This window comes from Candida albicans, chromosome 4 (assembly GCF_000182965.3).
Source record: "Candida albicans SC5314 chromosome 4, complete sequence".
Lineage (NCBI taxonomy): Eukaryota > Fungi > Ascomycota > Pichiomycetes > Serinales > Debaryomycetaceae > Candida > Candida albicans.
This window is the reverse complement of record NC_032092.1, coordinates 1,320,559-1,341,785: the sequence shown is the minus strand read 5'-3', so window position 1 is coordinate 1,341,785 and position 21,227 is coordinate 1,320,559. Positions and strand designations below refer to the sequence as shown.

Genomic DNA, 21,227 nt, shown 5'->3' with positions numbered 1-21,227 from the left:
AATCAACTAATCTCTGAAAGTTCTTTAATGGATAAGTGTGATCTATCGTTTTTGATAAAAATGGATTGGTTAGTTTTATAAATTAAGGAGAAAATAATGATTGAAAAAAAAGGTAAAATTAAAAAGGAAAAAGAATTTCAGGAATAAATTGCCAACAAATAGGAGACGTCTTTCTAATTGATGTCGTTTGTCAATTTGTAGTACAAGTAAAATTAGAAAATAGCAACCAACCCATTTTTTGCTTACACAAGCAACATCAAAATCTCGGTCTCTCGCAGATCAACTTGTGAAGTGAGATTATATAAAGGTCGTGTATAATTTACAATACCAATTCCTTTGTATTCTGTCCAACGAAATACAATACAAAACTGTGTTATATATAATACATACATCTATATATGCTTCGAAATAAATGTTAGTTATACTATTCTTAAGTGCAAGCTTGGTTTACCCACTTTTGATAAACATGATCGGCTCAGGATGTGGTGCATTGACCAGCAAGCTTTCAAACATCTACAAGTACAGTAGGAACTATGTCCAAGGCTTTATGCTCTTTCTCTTTAAATGACAATTGGTTGATTGGCACTACTTCCCATATCTTTATTGCTCACCGAGGCCCTCTTGGTTGCTTTCTTTGTAGGTTTCGCCGCAGTATTGCTTGACGTCAGGTATGCTGCTGTATTGGTATTAGCTGTCACAATACTGGGTGTACTGCTATTCCCCATTACAGGTGTCGTCTTATTCCCCATTACAGGTGTCGTCTTATTCCCCATATTTGGCGTATTATTATTAGTTGAAGTTTCGGATTTTATTTTACTTGGAGGTGGCCCTTCAACATCGTGCCCCAACTTTATTTGAGCGAGATTAATGATCGGCAATAGCTTGTTATATTTCTCACAATAATCATCAATGCTATCTTGCACTTTTTTTAACCTAGATACTACCAATTTGTAGTATTCCGTTTGTGATTGATTTGGGGGTATAGTAGCCAACGCTTGGAGGAAAAGTGACATATCATTTCTTAATGTATTTATTTCCGCTTTCAAACGCTCTATCTCATCATAAATCAACTGTGGATCTACTTTTCCTGAAGTTATTTCATCTATCTTGAGTATATCAGGAAGTTTGTTCTCATTTTTTGGTTTATCAGACATTTGTGGTTTTGTATATCTTTGTAATGGAATGTGCCGCTATTATAAAAGTTAAATGATAATTAGAAAACTCAAGTTAATATGTGGTTACTAGTATCTAGAATCCTTCAAATTGTCAAGATGCTTTATTATGTTTGGTACAACTGGTTGTTCAGTGTCACAGTTTTGATACCCTTCTATTTGTTTTTTTTTTAGCTGATTGTACTTCCCTGACCTTTTTTTTTTCTTACTCAGTTTTCTACATTCTTCTTGGCTCAATAAACGCTTGAATCAAGTTTGTTAGGAGAATAGCCTAATACTACGTTATAAGTTTATTTGTATATTAAGACTCGCTTTTCTATATACATTAAGAAACCACTTTCTTCTTTCTCTCCCTAATAATGACAGTTTTGCCGTCATCAGAGAGTTTCCAATTGATCTTATGTTTGGAAACAAGTTCGTCAAAATTCAAGTCATGAGGTAAATAGTTCTGTTCAAGATCAGATTTTTGCAACGTGTAATAGCAACAGCTTATAGTTTTTATTAGACGACGTACCATTTTATCATGACCCAATTTCATTAATGAAACAATGGCTTCGTTTCTTTCTTCATTGTAAATTCTGACCCAATGGTAGTAATTCCCGTTAATCCAGCTTTGAATAACAGTTAGAATCTCCTTTTTATGGGGAATATATCTGAAATATAACTGGATCGCTCGTGGTATATTTTCATTTAGATGTACAAGATGAAGTATTAGGATAGTAGCTATCTCTTCGAACTCTAGGTCAGAAAGATCCAATTCCGCTCTGTGTAATATTAAATAATTGATACTCGGTATATATGTCTGATAGTGACCCAACACCGAAGATATACGAACTGAAAACATAAAGACTTTTTTATGAAATGCACTAGGTGGATCACAAAGAAGAGCTTCACGTAATTTTCGAGTTGATAAAAGTATTGAATCCATGGTTATATTTTCCGGTTTGGGAAAATCGCTATCGGTGTTGTCTATACTTTGATAATCTTCTTCATTGATCAACTTAGAAAGACCAAGATGTAAAGAATTTGGGGTGCTGCAAGAGCAAAATCGAACAAACTGGAATAGTATTTGGCGGTAAAACTCTACTCTATCATGTTCATTGTTACGAAGTCTGGTGTCATTTCCTCTACTGACTAACCCAAATTCATCTTTAGGAGCCGACTTGGATTTTGCAAACCTAGCCAATCTTTGTTTGTTCTTCTCCTGTTCTTCTGGAGTTAATGTTGCATTCAGATTAGATCCCTTCTTTCTATAACTAGACGCTCCGCGCTTTGACTTGTGTGGTGGAACATATATACCTTTCTGAGTGTTGTTCGATTTGAACGGTTTGTTGTTGATGTACTCTGGAAGTGTTTTCTCTATTGATGATGCCAATGATGACAGTGAATTGGAGAAATCATTATCAGTTATGTTGGTATCAGAACCTAAATAATTATCTGATCCCGTCCCTCTCTTGGTTCTGTTGTTACTATTCTGAGTCTGTCCAAATCTCATGACTCAAAACCCTTCGGGATATAATGTAATTTGAGGTGGTCTACTGTAATATGTGATTATAAATAATCTTGTTCTAGAAAAAAAGAAACATGTACGAAAAAAGACAACCGTACTCACTAACTGTAACATCATAATGTTCTCGAACAAGGCAATTGCTTAAATCAAAAAAATATAAAGATAACCCACTCGTTATACTCTTGTAGATTTCAATCAAAGTATCCAGATACTTCCAGTATTGCCAGCTTTACAATGTAGAAAAGGAAAAAGTAGAGTAATGCTACTAATGACAAATAATCAAATAATTAGTACAATAAAAGTGTATTAATTAATCAAGAACAATAGAAAGAAAGAAAAAGGAAGGAGAAAAAAAACATATCGTTGACATTCGTCTCTTCTGGGGACTATTATTTAGCTGCTAATAACAGAGTAAATTCTTGGATATCAATCTCACCATCATTGTTGGTATCAGCTTCTTTAATCATTTGATCCACATCAGCATCAGACAATTTCTCACCAATTGAAGTCAAAACGTGTCTTAACTCGGCAGCACTGATTTTCCCATCACCGTTTCTGTCAAATACTTTGAATGCTTCTGCAATTTCTGCCTCTGAGTCTGTATCCTTCATCTTTCTTGCCATCATAGTCAAAAATTCCGGGAAATCAATTGAACCATCAGAGTTGACATCAACTTCATTTATCATGTCAGTCAACTCACTTTCAGATGGGTTTTGGCCTAAAGATCTCATAACTGTACCTAATTCTTTGGTAGTTATTTTGCCATCGCTATCTTTATCGAATAAAGAAAATGCTTCTTTGAATTCAGCAATTTGTTGTTCTGATAATTTTTCAGCCTTTATAAAGTTGATAGTTAGTATAAACGATTGTTGTAGATAGTAGAATCGTACAGACAAAACACATTTCATGTAGAATCTATAGAAGTAACACGGGTAGATCAAAATGAAAAATAGCTAAACACATTCCATGTCACCATGACCAATGAGCTCAAACATGCTCTCCTTCATCTCCATAAGGTTCATCTTGAACAACTGTCACTATTCAAATCATAAACATACCATCTTGAGTTATATTTTGTATACAAATTAAAGAAAAAAAAAATTAAAGGAAAGGGGAATGAAATAGCAAGGAAAAAAAAAAACAGAACAACCTTCACAGAAATTTTAGTCGTGATTTTGTTTGTTGTCATTTGGAATTCTTGCTTCACTTTAAAAATAGATTTACAGAATTGAAATTACACGACCAGAGGCTTTTTCTTTTATTACGCGGTAAGCCTAATTCAACCAACTGTTAGAAACCTTGATGGATAATGATCAGGAAAACGCTAACTCTGAAGAGTATCCTAGTTTCTTGAGATCTTTAGATGATGAGAGTTTTATCACACATATCCAAGATTTAAACAAGCAGCATCTGCAAAAGAATCGGCAAGACTATCCCTTTGAACATGTCTCTACACCCAAAAAGATGGCGTCTTTCAACAGTGCCATCAGTTCAGACCCTTTTGACGATGGATTAGATGAAGAAATAATCAATCATGTTAACAAAATTGACGACAAGAAAGCTTTATCCGGTGACGAAGATGACAACAACAAAGAAACAGTGGGTAAATTGCATGAATTTGGTGATTATGCCACTTATTTCCATTCTAAAAGATTGAAACAACAAAAACAAGATGAAGAGTATGTGAAATGGGATAAGAAGAGACGCAAATTGCAAAATGTCGAATACGAGCCGAAGCAGATTTTTAAAGGGTGTTCTATTTTTGTAAATGGGCATACGAATCCCTCTATAACAGAGATTCATAGATTAGTGATTCTACACGGTGGACAATTTGTGAGCTACATGGTTAATAAGTCAAGTGTGACACATATAGTTTGTGATCGATTGACACCCCGAAAAAGTATACAGTTCAAAAATTGTCGCGTTGTGAAAGCTCAGTGGATTGTGGACTCTGTTGCACAACAGACATTACTAGATTGGACACTTTACAGACTGATACTGGAAGTAGCTTATGACCAAAGAAGATTGGATTTTGCCAAACAACTGACTATTGAAGAAAGCAAGGAGATAAACGGCGAATGTGAGAATAATAAAGAGGAGGACTTAGATGGTGAGATAAATTCGTCCTTATTTGGTGAGGATAACGCAGACTTCTTAGATAAACTGCAAGAGTTGGAAACTTTTTTTGAGAAACGTGAAGGTCTTGTACAAGAGCCAGAAGAGGACTTGCCAGTTGTAACTGATGAGCCTCCACAATCGGGTAAAGGTATTCATAAAGTGAATAACAAGTACGTCCTAGATGCACGGCATCCAGACTTTCTTCCAAACTTCTTTGCAAACTCCAGATTACACCATCTCAGTGTATGGAAGGCTGATCTAAGGCTTAAGTTTCTTCGTAGAATAGTGAAGGAAAGGTTGCACCAGCCAGCTAGTCACTTTCAAAATCCATTCATAGACCCAGGTGAGAAAAAAGTAATTATGCACATTGACTTTGACTGTTTTTTTGCTACTGCATCTTGTTTGAAGCGACCAGATCTAGACCTGAGTAAGCATCCTATAGCGGTTTCACATGGTGGTAAAACTTCTGATATAGCTAGTTGCAATTATGTTGCTCGAAAATATGGGGTTAAAAATGGCATGTGGCTCATGCAAGCGACAAAATTGTGTCCTGACTTAATTTTGTTACCCTATGAGTTTGAAAGTTATGAAAAATTTTCTTCTGAATTTTACAATTACCTATTGACAAGCAAATTTTTTGATTCTATTTTCCCTGTCCTGATTGATGAAGTGTTAGTTGATGCCACATCTTATTGTCATAGTGGAGTCAGTGATAGTGTGAGTTTAGTAAATGAATTGGCTACTCGCATTCGCAAAGATGTGTTTAAGTTAACAAATTGTCCCGTGAGTGTTGGTGCTTCAACAAATGTCCTCTTGGCCAAATTGGCTCTTAGAAAGGCAAAACCTAATGGCCAGTTTTACTTGTTTGATGACATTGAAAAGTTTTTGGAATCTATATATATCAAAGATTTGCCGGGTTTTGGAAGAGGGATATTAGAGAAATTAAATTCAGAAATACAGTCTAGTAACCCTCAAATCAAAGATGTTGTCACTATACTGAAACAAAGACTTGTCCAGTTATTAGGAGAGAAAACAGGCACCAAGTTGTTTGAATATGCCAGAGGAATGGATGAAACAAGTATCGAAATTGATACCAATAACCCTGAAGCGGTGTTAGGTAGAAAATCTGTTTCGGTAGATGTTAATTTTGGTATCAGATTTGACACTGTTGAAGAATTGGATGATTTTTTGATGAGGCTTTCTCGAGAATTATATCAGAGACTTGTATCTCTCGGTATATGTGGATCTAGTTTAACTCTTAAACTTGCCAAAAGAGCTGAGGGTGCAAGTATAAACCCACCTAAATTTTTGGGAATGGGGCGTTGTGATTTTGTCAATAAATCTTCCAAATTAGGTGTACCAACCAATGATTGGGGTATCATAGGCAACGAAGTGAAAGTACTTTACAGGATGGTGAACATTCCTGTTAAGGAGTTGCGTGGTATTTCAATTACTATTTCAAAACTAGTGGACGCTGAAGGTGTCAAATCTAATAAACAGATGAGATTGCCCTTTAAAAAGGCAGAGAGCAATGCATTGAGTGTGAGGGATTTAAAGCAATTGCAAAAGATGTCTGATTCGAAAGATAATAAATCTCAGAAATTGATATTCAGCAAGCAACTGCCAGAAAAAAGACATGTTAATAAAGTTTTAATTCTGCACGAATTTGCTGATTTCAAAAGCTTGGATTGGGAGGTTTTCCATGTACTACCTGATGAAATCAAACTGGAACTAAAAGTAGAATTAAGACGGCGTGGCATGCTATCAGAGAAATCAACTCCAACAAAAGGGAAAACTTACTTGCAGCAGTTGTTACCCACTCAAGCAGGAAATGCCCCTAAATATATAAGAGTGACTGAATCGCCTCAAAGAAGGAAGTCTCCTAGAAAGAGTAGACTGGAAACACTGCTGCCAATTAAAGTTACAAAACAGGAACCTGTATATGAAGAGTCTCAGTCATATGATACCTCAGTATTAAATGAGTTACCGTCTTCGATTAAGGAATCTGTCATAAGGGATGTGGAGTATAAAGAAAAGATTAAAAAGTTTGACTTGGTTTCAATGCGAGATAAATTGGCTCAAAAATTAGAGAACAAAAAAGTGCCAGTAAACGAGGTTACGTCAGACTGGCTCAAAAGCCAAGAAAAACTTAATAAAACACCTTTATTCTTGAATGAGCAATTGAAGGATAATGAGTTATCTGTAAAGTTGGATGATTGGGTGAAATCGTCCCTACTTCAAGGAGGACCACACGAGGAAGACATGGATTATTTTGCTTTGTTTGTACAGACAATGTTGCAACGAGATCAGTTTAATAGAGTTTTGTTGTTATTGAGAAGACTTAAGGAAAGATTAAAGTACCATAAAACCTTAATAAACTGTCAAGTTTTCAATGAAGAAGAATATTTGGTGTATGAAGAATCGTTTGAAGATTGGTATAAACAATTAGATAACAAAGTACAGCCACTAGTTGATTGTTATTCAAAGGAGAAAAAGATTCAAGTGGGCTATATAGGAGTTGTTTAGGATCGTTATACAGTCTGGTTTGTATTATTGTTAATAGATTAATGAACTCTGTTTGTCTCTTATATACTATTTACCCCCAAAAAGAAAATGTTTGTAGCGTATGTAAACAAAAGAAAAACGCCCCCCAGAAAAAACCATGTCCACCACCATGCAAGTATTGTCAAACACTGCCAATGGCAACAAAGAGAAAAGTGTACATTACACTATCAGAGTCTGCAACCAAGATAGTAGATCTACTCCCGTCCAATAAGGGAAGACAGTCGTTAGTACTAGGTTTAATCGAGGCATATAAATTGATAGACTTGTGTGATGGAACTATAGATATTTATCCCGCTCAAACTAAAGATCTTACAACATATCACGACGACGAGTTTGTTAAACATTTGATGGGACCTCGAACATTTCTAGATAAAAATTTCAACAAAATTGATAAGGCAGAAACAGATTTAACAAATGTTGTAATAGAGGAAAATGATCTAGATGAGAAATATGGACTAACTTTCGATTGTTATCCATTCCCATCTTTGGACTTATATGTGCAGTTAACTGCAGCTTCTAGTATAAATGCTGCTAGAAAAATAGTTCAACAGGTCAAGGAAACCAATGATCAAATAATTGCAGTGAATTGGTATGGAGGAAGACACCATTGCCACAAATCTCATGCAGCTGGGTTCTGCTATGTGAATGATGTGGTACTATCAATTAATATTCTACGTAAAAATTTGGGTTCTGTGTTTTATCTTGATTTAGATTTGCATCATGGGGATGGGGTTGAAAACGCATTCAAGTTTTCCAAAAAAGTTGCTACTTGTTCGATACATAGATATGATATTGGATTCTATCCTGGTACTGGGAGTTTAAAAAGCTCTAGGGAGAATACATACAATATTCCAACTGAGAAGGGGCTAAATGATTCTAGTATGTTATGGATAATCAAAGAAATTGTAGCTCCCTTGATACTGAATTTTGGCCCAAGGGCTATTGTCATTCAATGTGGTTGTGATGGATTGGCTCTAGATACACATAAGGAATGGAATATGACTATTAAGGGGTATCGTGACAGTATAGACTGGATACTAAGTCATTTTAGTGAAATTCCAATAATGTTATTAGGTGGTGGAGGGTACAGCCATACAGAGACAGCAAAATGTTGGACATATCTTACAGGTCTGGTTCTAGGGGTCAGTGATATCGATACATGGGATATACTACCAGAACACAAAAATTTAGATGCATATGAAAAAGATGGTTTCAGATTTTGGACGGATCACAATTCAGGTCCTAGTAAAATGAAAGATCACAATAGTGTAGAATATTTAAATGACATTAAAACCCATTTATTGTCTCTATAAAATTATATATCTACCACTAAACTGTTTAAGATTTATTTTCAAATATAGAACTAAAAGTTTGCATCCAGTTCTCATCCCATCTGGAATTACTCTCCTCTAAAGCCCCTTCCTTTATTGATCTTAACAAGGCATCATCGGTGAACACTTCAGTGACCAAGCGAGCCACTTCCTTTGTTTGATCTGATTTGCTGTTTGTGATTAGTCCATTAACTTTGTTTTTCACCAATTCATCTATGGCTGGGAAATCAAGTGATACAACAGGTACGCCACAGCCGAAAAAATCAACAATTTTCATTGGTAAATCTATGCCACTGGATGAAGTGTGCAAGGAAATGCCCAAATCGGCACATGCTAGTACTTTAGGATAGTCCTCTGAACTTAACCATGCACTTTTCACGCAAACTTTGTTTGTAAACTCTAACTTATCTACCGTCTCCAAAAATTTACCTTTTAAGGGTCCCTTTCCAGTAACAATTAATAGTATTGGTGGCGTGTTTGGTGTATTTTCATAATTTTTCAATGCATCTAGCAAGATATTAAAGTCTTCATCAGGAGTAAATGAAGTTGAGCTGATCAACACCTTATATTTTTCAATGTCAATGTCTTCAAACAACTTGTGTTCTGACATAAACTCTCTCTTATTCGACAAAGGTTGGAATTGTACACCCGGTCTATCGTACAATGTAACAATTTTTGACTTTTGAAATCCAAATTCTTTGACTAGATACTTTTTCATGCTTTTCGTAACAGTTATATTGAGATTGGCAAATTGGCCCAAAATCTTTTCATAAAGCTTCACCAATTTCACAAACGGGTGGTTTAAATTATTGTATCTCAAATTCAAAATTGTATAATTCAAATTGTGCCAATCAATAATTAGCTTTGTTTCTCTACTGAAAACTGTTTTGAATAAAATCACAATCAATAGTATGGGAATACTAGGTGGGTTCTGTATCATAATGTAATCTGATCCTCTGGTATCCCATAATATACTCCAAATTTTCCCGCATTGTCGAACAACTTTGAGGATCGCAAACATAATATATGGCAAATTGTTAGTGTTTTTGATTGCCTCTATTGGAATAATATCAATGTTTACATCATCCACAATTTGGTGTGATGGCTCTGTTTCAACATAACCACACAAATTGACATAGTAATCCAACTTACTGAATGACGACGCATGATAACACATTCTAGGTGAGTGGCCCAAGTCTCCTAGCACAAAAATTGATATTGTTTTTCGTTTGTTTGATCTGTTTTTATGAAATATCCATGGTAATATATGGTAAGCTAAGACTGGCAAGCTAATATAGATCCCAATTAAGCAATATAACCATGGTCCAGAGTATTGCCATACATGATCAAATCCTTTATATTTAATAATTTCTCCCATACCACTGTATAAACTAGTGTTGGACTAATATGTGTATATGAAGAAAAAGTTGTTTAAAATACCAAAAAAAGGAGAAAGATTATAAAGACAAACAAATATTAAACGGAAAATTCAAAAAAAAAATTGGTGGTGCTAAAGTCCAAAAAATATAACGACAACTGCAGGACTCGAACCTGCGCGGGCAAAGCCCAAAAGATTTCAAGTCTTTCTCCTTAACCGCTCGGACAAGTTGCCTAATTTTCTGTAAAACAATTGACATGCATTTTCTACTGAGTACACATTTCAGTACAGTTAATTTAAAAGACACGTTGTTGGTTGCTGGTAATGCTTTAATGGATCAGTTTAGCTCTACCCCAATACCTACATTATATGAAAATAAACAAAATTTGTTGTTTTCTCTCTGTCTTGGCTGGGATGATAGTGCTACTCATATCGTAGATACACAAAGTTGAGATAATAACGATAAAAAAAAGAAAACAAATAAATAAATAAAATGCAAATCCAGTTACAACTGCTTAGATTTTTCTCTTTTATTCAATATCCCGAGAGTTAGATATCCATATAACCAAATGTCTATCAACTATAATGCACAACCACATGCAGTGGACGTGCCTGTTACCGATATGGATGATCCTGAGGATGACATTATTTTTGCCGAACAAGCTTCTACACAACAGAATAGAACACGAAGTTCGTTTTTAGATAATTTAGATTTCGAAAATAACAATGCAAGGTCTGAGTCTGGAGGGATCTTGAACAAGTTTCGGTCATTTTTTGAATCAAGACTGAGGCAAGATGATGATTACGAAATGGTTCTGCGTTTTGACGTAGATAGTACAAACGAGAGTGATGACCTAGATAATCAACCACCAATCGACATTAGAGAACGCAGACTTCAATTATTGGAGAAACAAGTCAAAAATCGTACTGTTGTGGGTAGTATATTTTTACTTACAGTGGGTATATTGACATTTGTGCTATTTTTCAATAAAAATAGTGTTACACTTTTATTGAATACTGGACCATCCCGTAAGATCTATTCAAATTCAACACATGAGTTTCACCAAACAACAATATTGATATCACTTGATGGGTTCCACCCTCATTATATCAACCCTTTGGACACCCCTACTATGCATAATATAATGAAGAATGATTATGGTGCACCATACATGACTCCTAGTTTTCCTTCCCTGACTTTCCCTAATCACTGGACATTGATTACCGGATTGTATCCATCTGAACACGGAATAGTGGGGAATACATTTTATGATCCAGAGTTGAAAAAGCAATTTATAAACACCAATCCTAAAGTTGGAGGGTTGGATCCAGATTTTTGGAGAGGCGGCGAGCCAATTTGGAAGACCGCCAAGAGGCAAAATGTTAGATCTGCAGTTCATATGTGGCCAGGTTCAGAAGTACCACATATTGGCCCAACAGATGATTTTGATAGATACAATGGGTCCGAATTACTATCTTCGAAAGTGGATAGGGTTATGGGTTGGATAGATCGTGAATCCATAGAGACAAGACCAGAATTGATTCTTACCTATGTTCCCACTATTGATCAATTTGGACACAAGTATGGAATTTCAGGACAAAACTTAACTGAGGCATTGACTTATGTCGACAATTTTATTGACCTCATGCAACAAGAGATTCATAAAAGAAATCTTGATGAAATTGTCAACATGATCATTGTAAGTGATCACGGAATGGCTCCGACTTCCAATGATAGATTGCTCTATCTTGATGATTTGGTAGATTTGGACAAGATTGAGCATATTGATGGATGGCCATTGTTTGGCTTGCGACCTAAGGGGGACATTAATGATTTTTACACTGAACTTTCAGATAACTTTGATAACCTAGATTCCAAAGTGACATCACATTATCATATATATAAAGTTGAGGATATACCACCAGAGTTTCAATTTGGTGGTGAAATAACTGCTCATAAATACAATTACCGCTTAGCCCCAATCTGGATACTTCCTGACGTTGGATATTCAATTACTACACATAAACAAATGGAAGACAATGGGTTTCAGTATAAACCCAAAGGTGTTCATGGGTATAATAACACTCACTTGCTAATGAGAGCAATATTTTTAGGAACTGGACCATACTTTAGAAACAAAAATTTAAAAGTGGAACCATTTGCCAATACAGAAGTTTATAACTTGATTTGTGATACATTAGATATTGTACCTGCTCCAAATAATGGAAGCTTACCACAAGAAATTTGGTCTCAAAAACTCCCTGATGAATGGAAAGATGATTTGACTTTCCCAAATTTGCCATTCCAAGTTGAGCATATTGTTAGAACAAATGCAACTTATGATTTGCTTTGGAGAAAAGGGGACGAAGCTAAAATTGATCCTGCTCCAGTTCCAACAAATAAGCATCCGGTTGAATCTATGAAGTCAGAGGAGTCAACTATTACCTCTCTAGAAACAGAATTGTTGCCGAAACCAAGTGATTTTATTTCGTCTTCAACTGGCACCACAATGGAAACGCTGACAACTACCAAAGCTCATGAAGGATTTGGAGAGATTATAGGAGATATCATTGGTGGAATTGGAGACGGCTTTGATGCCATTGGTGGTGTAGTGCATGGTTTTATAGACGATATCTTCAATTGAAGTTATCTAATTAGAATAATATAAGTATTTATTTGTTTTATTTAAAAAACTACTATTTGCTATTTTTTTTGGGGCTCTTTGATTAATACTATACACCCGCATTTATACCTTTGATATTGTGTGTGGCTAAAACTAGTCAAAAACGCTTGTTGAAAGCAGGTTTGAATGGTTTGCGGGTGAATCAATCACAAATGGAGAGTTTGTATTTCTTGTTGGGGTTTCTGGAATCAAGTTGGTGTCTAATGTGTCTAAAGAACGATTGTGGTTAGGACTTTTGGATAAAGGTGAGTCATCCGTTGAGTCTTGGCATAATCTAACAATCTCCTCTTTGCTAAGAGAAAGAAAAGTCTTTGATCTGGTTATAATTGCCCATTTTCGTTTAATCAACTCCAATACTGTCACTATAAAAATTGATTCGTTCGAAAAAGCCAAGTCTCTCCAGATTGTCAATAATGTAGAAATGGATGTTTCATCGTCAGAAAAGTTATTATCAAACTGGATAAATAATTTGAATAATTTCTGTAACAATAAATATCCAAGTTCTTTCAATTCATATAAATTTGTCAAAACAAGTAAGCCTGAATAATCAACCAACGTAAGCTCGCCAATGTATTTTTCATCAAAGTCAATGGTTCCAATATACAAGTAATAAATCAAAGCTTTGATTCGATTAATTGGCTCGGGAAGAAACAATTTATTTTCTAATGCCTCATTCATTCCTGTCAGTATCATTCTTTGAAAATGAGGCCAACGGGCTACAAGAACTGTCTTGTGAACTCTGATAGATTCCGTTTGATATTCTAGTTGGGCTTCTACTTTATCCTTGTCTTCAATGCTCAGCAATGCAATAATTTCGAAATCGGTGAATGCAGAACTCAAAAGTAGTCGATGGTAATCCAATGATAATGGATTTTCAAGTTGGGATGGGATGCCAAACTTTTGCATTTCAATTTGTAATACATAGTTTAGTCGAGTCGATTCCTGTTCTTCGTCTTCGTCGTCTTCGTCTTCTTCTGCCCTTCCCCTTCCCCCTGTGTCTCTTCTCCTTCCATTGCCATCAATGTCAGACTCATGTTCATGCCCCTCATCATCATCTTCTGTCATAATATTCTCGTTCATATCACTGCTAGTATTCAAACAAGCCCCAAAAGGGTGGCTATTCCTTTTCTTTCTCTTTAGTGCTCCCAACAAGTACAACTTACCTTCATGATTAGTAAACGCTGTTTTCCAAATATAGTCGTTCATATTTTTGTCCGTAAAATAATGACTTAGATTATTTTGTGAAAATAAGTTTTGAGCTTCAAAATTTCCAAGATCAAAACAAGAAATACTGAGTCCGTTGTTAGGATAATTCCACAATGGTAATTTGACAAACAAACTTATGGACGGATTGATTTTGCTACTCAAAATAGCTAGATCATAAAATCCTGTTGGGGGCACATTGGTGATATCTAAATTTAAATATATTTCTCCCATTGTTTTCGTTTTCAAAGAATAATAAGTTATTGATTTGACGTGGTTCATGTCCTTATCTAATCCACCAAATGAGAAAATCCGGTCTTCGTAAATCATAATTGTATGATCAAATCTATAAACAAACTCAATCGGTCCCAGCCAAATGCCCAAAGTCAAGTCGTAACAGTACAAATCATTTAAAGGGGTAGATTTGACCAACCCACCACTAATATATAGTTTTGATCCATCACGGGACAAGCAGCAAGCATGTCTTGATCGGGAACTAGGACAATTTTCCAATGCAAAATCAGGTGGACCTATCCATTTTTTATTGAAAATGTTATAAATCATCATCAAACTATCTTTTTTGATCTCTCCAGTACTTCCGTTCATTGTGTCTTGTCTTGTTGACGCGGTTTGTCTGGTACTAAACCGTCTACTCTCCAGTGTTGGAATCTCATCTTCAAATGGTAGCCCACCGTACACTAAAACGTTACCATTGCCAATATATACTGACAGATGCCCCTCTCGATATAATCCATCAATTTTGTTGTCTATTTCCCATTCCATAGTGGACGTATTTAGTAAGTACACATTGCTATCCAATGCATCATATTCATCAAACCCTCCATATAAAAAAACGTATGGTGTACCTGTACATGCCACAATAGTTGATTTGAAATTATGTGATGGGATTGACCCTAACGATTTATGGATTGCAAGACTTGGACATTCTGATGGCCTCATTTCAACCATTTCATTGAAATTTGTACCATATACTATGTCAAATTCAAGTGTTCGGTGTTGTTGTATTCCAAACTAATTCTTTGTATAGAATTTGTCTAGGTATGTATATGAGTTTCTCTCTTTTGATAGATTTCAAAAAAAAGAGAGTAGTGGGATGACGGTGATATAGTGTTTGGTGATGTTGATAGTGTGGTTAGTGTAGCATCGCGATAATGTTTCAAATGCGGATAAGAAGAGGGGGAGGGATTGGGAAGAGAGAAAAATCGAAAGTAGTGTGCGCCATTACAAATATTTGTACTCACAATTTACAACCAAGTAATGTTGGAAGTTAGACAATCAAGTCAATGCTAGAGTCAACTGTTTGAAACCAAGGGCTTAGTATCAAATACCTACTGACAACTCTTTAGTTTATTTCTTCTTTCATTTAGTTTTCTTGTATATTTCTCAGTTGTATACACCTTTACCAAGTTTCAAATGGATCTTTGTCAGTTTCACTGATTATAACTTGATCAGCCTCGTTCAATTCATTCTTCAATTGTTCTTGAATTACTTTTAAGAATGCTCTTTCTGTGTTTGAATGATTGCAACAAATCACTGAAGATCCGGATTCTTTGAAAAACAATGCTTCATGATGCGATAATTCACCTGTGTAATATAAATCTGCTTCAACTCCTTTAAAAACGCCACCTCCAGAGCCAGCACAAATGGCAATTGTCTTAATGTCGTGTTCAATTCCATCTTTTGATAGAGCTACTTGTACATGATCCAAACGAAGTTGCTCCTTGATATTAGATACTAAATTTTTCAATTTTGATGGTTTGCTCAATTTAACCAATCTCCCCATTCCACATTCAGAATCGGTTTTATCTTGTTCAATTGGGATTGATGATTCAACTTTTTGGTTTTTGGTAATACCTTCCACTAAAAAATCATTAACACCTCCTTTGGCACTATCAACGGCAGTATGTGGAGAATAAACACTGATCTTATTTTGAATTAATTTAATGAGTGATCTTTGTTGTGGGTCGTTGTGTGTAATTGACTTTAATCCACGAAATATAAAGGGATGATAAGCCATGATGAAATTGACATTTTTGGAAATTGCTTCATCAGCAACAGCTTGAGTTAAATCTATTGTTAATAATACTTTGACGGGTAATTTTGTATTGGTTTCTGAATCGGAATCTTCAAAAGAACTAGAATCAACTAGTAATCCAGTATTATCCCAGGTTTTGTCGGCCAAAGCAGTGGGATAAAATTTTTGAACTGTTAAATAAGAAAGTGGGTGGTTGTTAGTAGTCTAGTAGACATATGTGTCAGTATTGATTGAGTACATACTCGCATTGACAACTCTTTTCACTGAAGACTTTGACATGTTGAGTTTATATTGTGAAACGATAATTGGTTTTGTAAGTTGAATTGCGATTTTTCAAAAAATTTGTCTTTGGTTTTTTTTCGGTCTTTTTCTTCTGTTTTAAGCGTATTTTATTCTGGGTGCAATTTGAAATCCAAATAACAGAAATTTGTGGTAAACACATAACTATTCAACTATGACACCTTAATTCTAGAGTATTTTTGTATTAATAAATCAATTTGAAATAGTACTAAAATTTTTCAGTTAAATTATTTCTTTTTTATTTAAAGATTGCAAAAAAATTCAACCAAATGGTAAGTAATTTTTGTTTGCGACTTGATAATAACATAATCTCAACTTCTTAAAAGTCTTACCTTAGATGAGAATAACATAGCATTAACAGATAACTCAACACCTAATAGTTTATGATTGTCAGATTGGTGCTTGACATTTATAATTGTATAAATCAATAGATTAACTTTGCAGTATATTACATCTATCTAAAAGACCGGGATTAAAACCCGAAAGAAAAGTTGCCTTTTTAGCTTAGTGGTAGAGCGTTGCACTTGTAATGCAGAGGTCGCTAGTTCAATTCTGGCAAGAGGCATTTTTTATTTTTTTGTCTTCTCAATCAACCCGTAAATCCTTAAAATTCAAATGTTTGGGGGTGTTTCTAGCAATCCTCATCATCAATAACATTTGATACATCAAATAAAATGATCCATTGTTGTTGTAAATGCAACCATATGGGATCAACTTTTGATCATTCGAGTTTTGTTTTTTTGGTTTTGTTTTAGATACGTTTCTCATAACTTTAAAATCAAAGGAAAAAGATTTGAGAATGTTGTATTTCTTTCCCAATAGCAACAACACTTGAAACAATGATATCATAAAAAGAGGAAGATCAATAATCGTGGGCAATTTAAATTGCTCTTTTTTTTTGTAGATCCATTGATTAAGTTTATGATAATGGGGTCATGTATTTTTGATCGACGAATTGTGTGTGTATATGTGTGTGTGGATTGTAATTTGTTTAATTGATTTGGTTGTCTAGATCAACCCCAAATCATTATCTCAAGTAGCAACGTTATCAATGGCTTCAAAAATTATGAGCTAGTTATACCATTTTCTAATACACTCTAAGTTGTTGTGAACAAATTATACATTGATAATTGTTTAAAAAAGAAAACTCAAAACCACATAAAATTAATCAATTAATCTAAAACATAATACACATAATTAACACATACACAATACAAATTATAGAATTGAAAAAACAAACAAAACAAAAGCAAGAACCTAGTAAATCCCAAAAATAAAACAAAAGTTAAGTAAAAAAAAAAAAAGAAATGACAATAAGAGCCTATTCATATGTATAAAATGATATTAGATCCCGATGAAGTAGTATCAAGAATCACCAGTGCTCTTGAAATGTGGTATAACCAGTAGGAACATATAAACAAGACTCTTTGGTAAAAATATAAAGTATAAAAAACACAAGGATATGTAGAATTGAAAAAAACAAATTAAAACAGACTATGACGATGAAAGTGTTATAGATTTTGGGTTGATATAAATTTGATTCAATTGATTAATTAAATGACAAATAGTTTCCCAATTATAATGTTTAAATTGATGATTAATATAAAAATCTTTTAATCCTAACCATTGATCAAATAAATATAATTCATAAAATAATTTTAAATTTGGTTGGATAATTATATTAAATCGTTGAACTCTAACAAGAAAATATGATTGTAAAAATCCAAGTCTATAAGTTTTCATTAAGTGAGCAATTACCAATGTTGCTGATCTACTAACACCAATTTTACAATGAATCAAAGTTTTATTATTATTATTGTTGGCGTTAGTATAATTGTTAGTAGGATTATTGATATTGGTTGTTGATCCTAATAATATTTTATCTTGGATTGCTGGTGGAGCATCAATTAATAATTCCATTAATAATTCCATTAATGAATCTCTACCGTCATCTTTAAAATCATGGATATAAATCAATGATTTGAAATTTTTATGTGGTAACCCCATTGATGAAGAAGATGAAGAAGACCATTTATTTAATAATTCTTGAGGTATTGATTTCAAATTTTTCAGATTGAATTCAAATTCATAAATTTTTGATTTCGAATTATTAAATGTATAAATTGGTTTAATGATTTTGTAATTACTTTTATTTTTACCGTGGTTGTTTTCATCTTTATCTTCATCTTGTAATTGGAAATCAAATTTATAATATTTCTTCAATGTGTGCCACCAATTTGGTAATTCATCAATAGAAATCAAATGGGTGAGTTTATAAGCTTGTAGAATAGTTAATGACCCACCATGCATTGAACTTCCCAAATAAACATTTGCTAAAATTCTTGCTGGTAAATTTATATCATGTTTGGAATTATTAGTCTTGGCAACAAACCAATCATCTTGATAAAGTGGAGGTTTAGCAATAGGATTGATACAATAATACCGATGAATTGAATCCAAATCCAAGTTATTCATATCAATAATTGTCGGGAATTCTTGAATCAAATGTTTATTCAAATAATCAACAAATGGTTCTAATTCTCTTAAAAATTGTAAATCACCACCAACAATACCCGGATTTGAAAAAAATAATTTGACATTTTCAGTTTCTGTCAATTGGAAAATCGATTCTTCAATAATAACTTTACCCAATAATTGCATTACTAATACTAATAAATTTGTAGAATGAGTGAATCCATCATAACAACCAATAAATACTTTATTAACTCGACTGATGCGTTCAATCAATTTCAAAAGATTCAAAATCATTATTAGTTCGTATTCATCAATTGATTTATTATTTCTAAAACCTAATGATGGGATCTTTATCATATAAGTATGGTGAATATGATTCCCCAGCATATAATCTTGCCAAATATATTGTAAATCTTGTAAAGTTGGGAATTCATCATAACATTCTTCGTTTTGATAATCTTCACAATATATGACCAATTTGAATTGATTATCATTTTTTTCTTGTATTTGATGGAAATCAAGTATATTACCAACACATACTTTATTGTTTAATATCCAATGTTTACCATACATTTTCCAAATTAAATTTTGTTCCAAACGATGAAATTTATTGAAAAAACGATCTCCTTGACTAATGAAAACTTCGTCAGTGCTATTATTAGTAACTTTGTCGCCATTATTGTTCTTGGTCTGGGGAGATTTGATTATTTGATTAATAATGGCATTATTATACCAATGCAATTCATCAGAGTCATTATCAAAATAACTTTGATCGATTGATTGCCACCAGGGCGTGCAGGGGTTTGAATTTGAGTTTGCAAGATTGGTGGTGGAAGATTGGTGTTCGCACTCAATGTCAATAATATAAATAAATCGATTACCTGAAGATTTCATATACGACAACAATTTGTTAACTAATATCTTAGTATTATCAACACTATTGCTTTTGTTATCAGTACAACTATTGTAATTATACACCACCATATGAGATAAAGGAGCCATTAATTCAATTTGTTGCCCGAAATTACGACAACTGATTTTATTACCACTATTGGAATAATTATATTCATGATCTTTTTTATTTGAGTATTGAGATCTTGATGGTACCAAGTCTTCGATATTCATAGTATTGATTAAATTTGGAATATTTTTCTTATCAATAGTGGCATTAATAAACATGAAATTATTAATAGTTAAATTTTCAAGTTGATGATTAATCTTATCAACTGATTTACCAGTTTCTTTAACAAAATGTATTTGTTGGTCTCGATCATTAAGTCCATGCAAATAAGGAAATAATTTATCAGAATATTCATAATCAAATCCCAGTTTCTGATGGTAATTGAAATATAATAACCGATTAAGTTGAGCAACAGTATTGATCACAAACACTTGATCTTCTCCCACCATATTACTGTTATTAGTATCAATACCGAAATAATTTTTCAATCCTTTATTGAATCTAAACAACCAAACATCTTGGAAATCTTGGAATGCAGTATGACAATTACTATAATTGCTTGACCGGGAACTCTTTCTGCTATTAGTATTATTGTTCATACTACCACCATTACCAAATTTATAACCGCCATCACTGGTTATGACATTGTTATCAACAGTGGTACTCGTACGTCTTGTAGGTGGTGCTGAAGCTGATGATGAGGATAATAGAGATGCCAATGAAGTAGCTGATGGTTTTTGTTGCTGTTGCTGTTGTTGCTCTGGTTGTTGTTGATGATTCTGAAGTGATGCTGTATGACTTTCCTGCGTCCAAGAAGAGTTTGGGAGGGCAACATTACTCAATATACTTGAAGCTGAAGATGATGAAGATAACATGGTTATTGAAGTTGGAGTTGCAATTGCTGGGGAAAGGGTTGTTGTTGGTGAAGATTGCGGTATGTTTGAAGATGGTGGTATTAAACAAGATCTAGGAATATTGACATTATCAGATGTGTAATATAATGAATCTGATGTTGTTGTGACTGTAGTACTGGTAGTAGTATCAGATGACATAGTGGTAGTGCTCAGCTTTCTGTTTCGATGCGGATTACGCAAATAGGATAAAGTTGAACTCATGGTTGAGTATTGTTATTGTTAGAAGTAACTGTTAATGTGTTGGTATTTGTTGTTGGTTGGTTGAAAAAGAGGGAAACAAAAATAAAAGGATTTGGGGTAATGTTTGACTTATATAAATACTTGAAAGCAATTGATGTTAAAACAGTTGACGATTCAATCAACAAGCTAAATAGGTGTTGTTGATCTTTTGAAATATAGTATGTAGCAAATCTAATGTATTGAGTGTAAATGTTAAGAAGGGTAACTTGATGCTCTCTTTTTTTTAGTTTTTTTCAAATATATATTGCAATTCTTTTTGTAATTGCTGCGTATTGAGTTGAAGTGTTGTATTTGGTTTGCTATGCTCTGTTATCTATATA

General features: G+C 33.8%; 10 protein-coding genes and 2 non-coding genes across 12 annotated transcripts; 4 read left to right on the top strand and 8 right to left on the bottom strand. All coding sequences in view use genetic code 12, as the record gives it.

The window, feature by feature from the left end:
- Positions 1-560: 560 nt before the first annotated feature.
- MED3 (Med3p) lies at positions 561-1,154 on the bottom strand (the record flags this gene model as incomplete). The annotated part of the gene is made up of 1 exon (XM_706770.2): positions 561-1,154. One exon carries the CDS (start codon positions 1,152-1,154, stop codon positions 561-563), a length of 594 nt encoding a protein of 197 aa, XP_711863.2.
- Positions 1,155-1,497: 343 nt separating this feature from the next.
- Positions 1,498-2,667, bottom strand: CAALFM_C406040WA (uncharacterized protein; the record flags this gene model as incomplete). Its single annotated transcript, XM_706769.2, has 1 exon — positions 1,498-2,667. One exon carries the CDS (start codon positions 2,665-2,667, stop codon positions 1,498-1,500), a length of 1,170 nt encoding a protein of 389 aa, XP_711862.2.
- A 404-nt stretch (positions 2,668-3,071) lies between these two features.
- On the bottom strand, positions 3,072-3,743 carry CMD1 (calmodulin; the record flags this gene model as incomplete). Its single annotated transcript, XM_019475392.1, has 2 exons — positions 3,072-3,518; positions 3,741-3,743. The coding sequence occupies 2 exons, from the start codon at positions 3,741-3,743 to the stop codon at positions 3,072-3,074; spliced, it is 450 nt and encodes a 149-aa protein (XP_019330937.1).
- Positions 3,744-3,984: 241 nt separating this feature from the next.
- CAALFM_C406020CA (deoxycytidyl transferase) lies at positions 3,985-7,326 on the top strand (the record flags this gene model as incomplete). The annotated part of the gene is made up of 1 exon (XM_706767.2): positions 3,985-7,326. The coding sequence occupies one exon, from the start codon at positions 3,985-3,987 to the stop codon at positions 7,324-7,326; it is 3,342 nt and encodes a 1,113-aa protein (XP_711860.1).
- Positions 7,327-7,367: 41 nt separating this feature from the next.
- HOS1 (histone deacetylase) lies at positions 7,368-8,678 on the top strand (the record flags this gene model as incomplete). Its single annotated transcript, XM_706766.2, has 1 exon — positions 7,368-8,678. The coding sequence occupies one exon, from the start codon at positions 7,368-7,370 to the stop codon at positions 8,676-8,678; it is 1,311 nt and encodes a 436-aa protein (XP_711859.2).
- Positions 8,679-8,703: 25 nt separating this feature from the next.
- ALG1 (chitobiosyldiphosphodolichol beta-1,4 mannosyltransferase) lies at positions 8,704-10,074 on the bottom strand (the record flags this gene model as incomplete). Its single annotated transcript, XM_706765.1, has 1 exon — positions 8,704-10,074. The coding sequence occupies one exon, from the start codon at positions 10,072-10,074 to the stop codon at positions 8,704-8,706; it is 1,371 nt and encodes a 456-aa protein (XP_711858.1).
- A 152-nt stretch (positions 10,075-10,226) lies between these two features.
- On the bottom strand, positions 10,227-10,308 carry tS(UGA)2. Its single transcript has one exon. It is a non-coding gene; the product is annotated as a tRNA-Ser (tRNA).
- A 335-nt stretch (positions 10,309-10,643) lies between these two features.
- CAALFM_C405980CA (nucleotide diphosphatase/phosphodiesterase) lies at positions 10,644-12,719 on the top strand (the record flags this gene model as incomplete). The annotated part of the gene is made up of 1 exon (XM_706764.2): positions 10,644-12,719. One exon carries the CDS (start codon positions 10,644-10,646, stop codon positions 12,717-12,719), a length of 2,076 nt encoding a protein of 691 aa, XP_711857.2.
- A 132-nt stretch (positions 12,720-12,851) lies between these two features.
- Positions 12,852-14,930, bottom strand: CAALFM_C405970WA (uncharacterized protein; the record flags this gene model as incomplete). Its single annotated transcript, XM_706762.2, has 1 exon — positions 12,852-14,930. The coding sequence occupies one exon, from the start codon at positions 14,928-14,930 to the stop codon at positions 12,852-12,854; it is 2,079 nt and encodes a 692-aa protein (XP_711855.1).
- Positions 14,931-15,381: 451 nt separating this feature from the next.
- On the bottom strand, positions 15,382-16,296 carry NIF3 (Nif3p; the record flags this gene model as incomplete). Its single annotated transcript, XM_019475391.1, has 2 exons — positions 15,382-16,187; positions 16,260-16,296. 2 exons carry the CDS (start codon positions 16,294-16,296, stop codon positions 15,382-15,384), a joined length of 843 nt encoding a protein of 280 aa, XP_019330936.1.
- Positions 16,297-16,810: 514 nt separating this feature from the next.
- On the top strand, positions 16,811-16,882 carry tT(UGU)2. Its single transcript has one exon. It is a non-coding gene; the product is annotated as a tRNA-Thr (tRNA).
- A 929-nt stretch (positions 16,883-17,811) lies between these two features.
- PPS1 (Pps1p) lies at positions 17,812-20,868 on the bottom strand (the record flags this gene model as incomplete). The annotated part of the gene is made up of 1 exon (XM_706760.2): positions 17,812-20,868. The coding sequence occupies one exon, from the start codon at positions 20,866-20,868 to the stop codon at positions 17,812-17,814; it is 3,057 nt and encodes a 1,018-aa protein (XP_711853.2).
- Between the last annotated feature and the right edge of the window lie 359 nt (positions 20,869-21,227).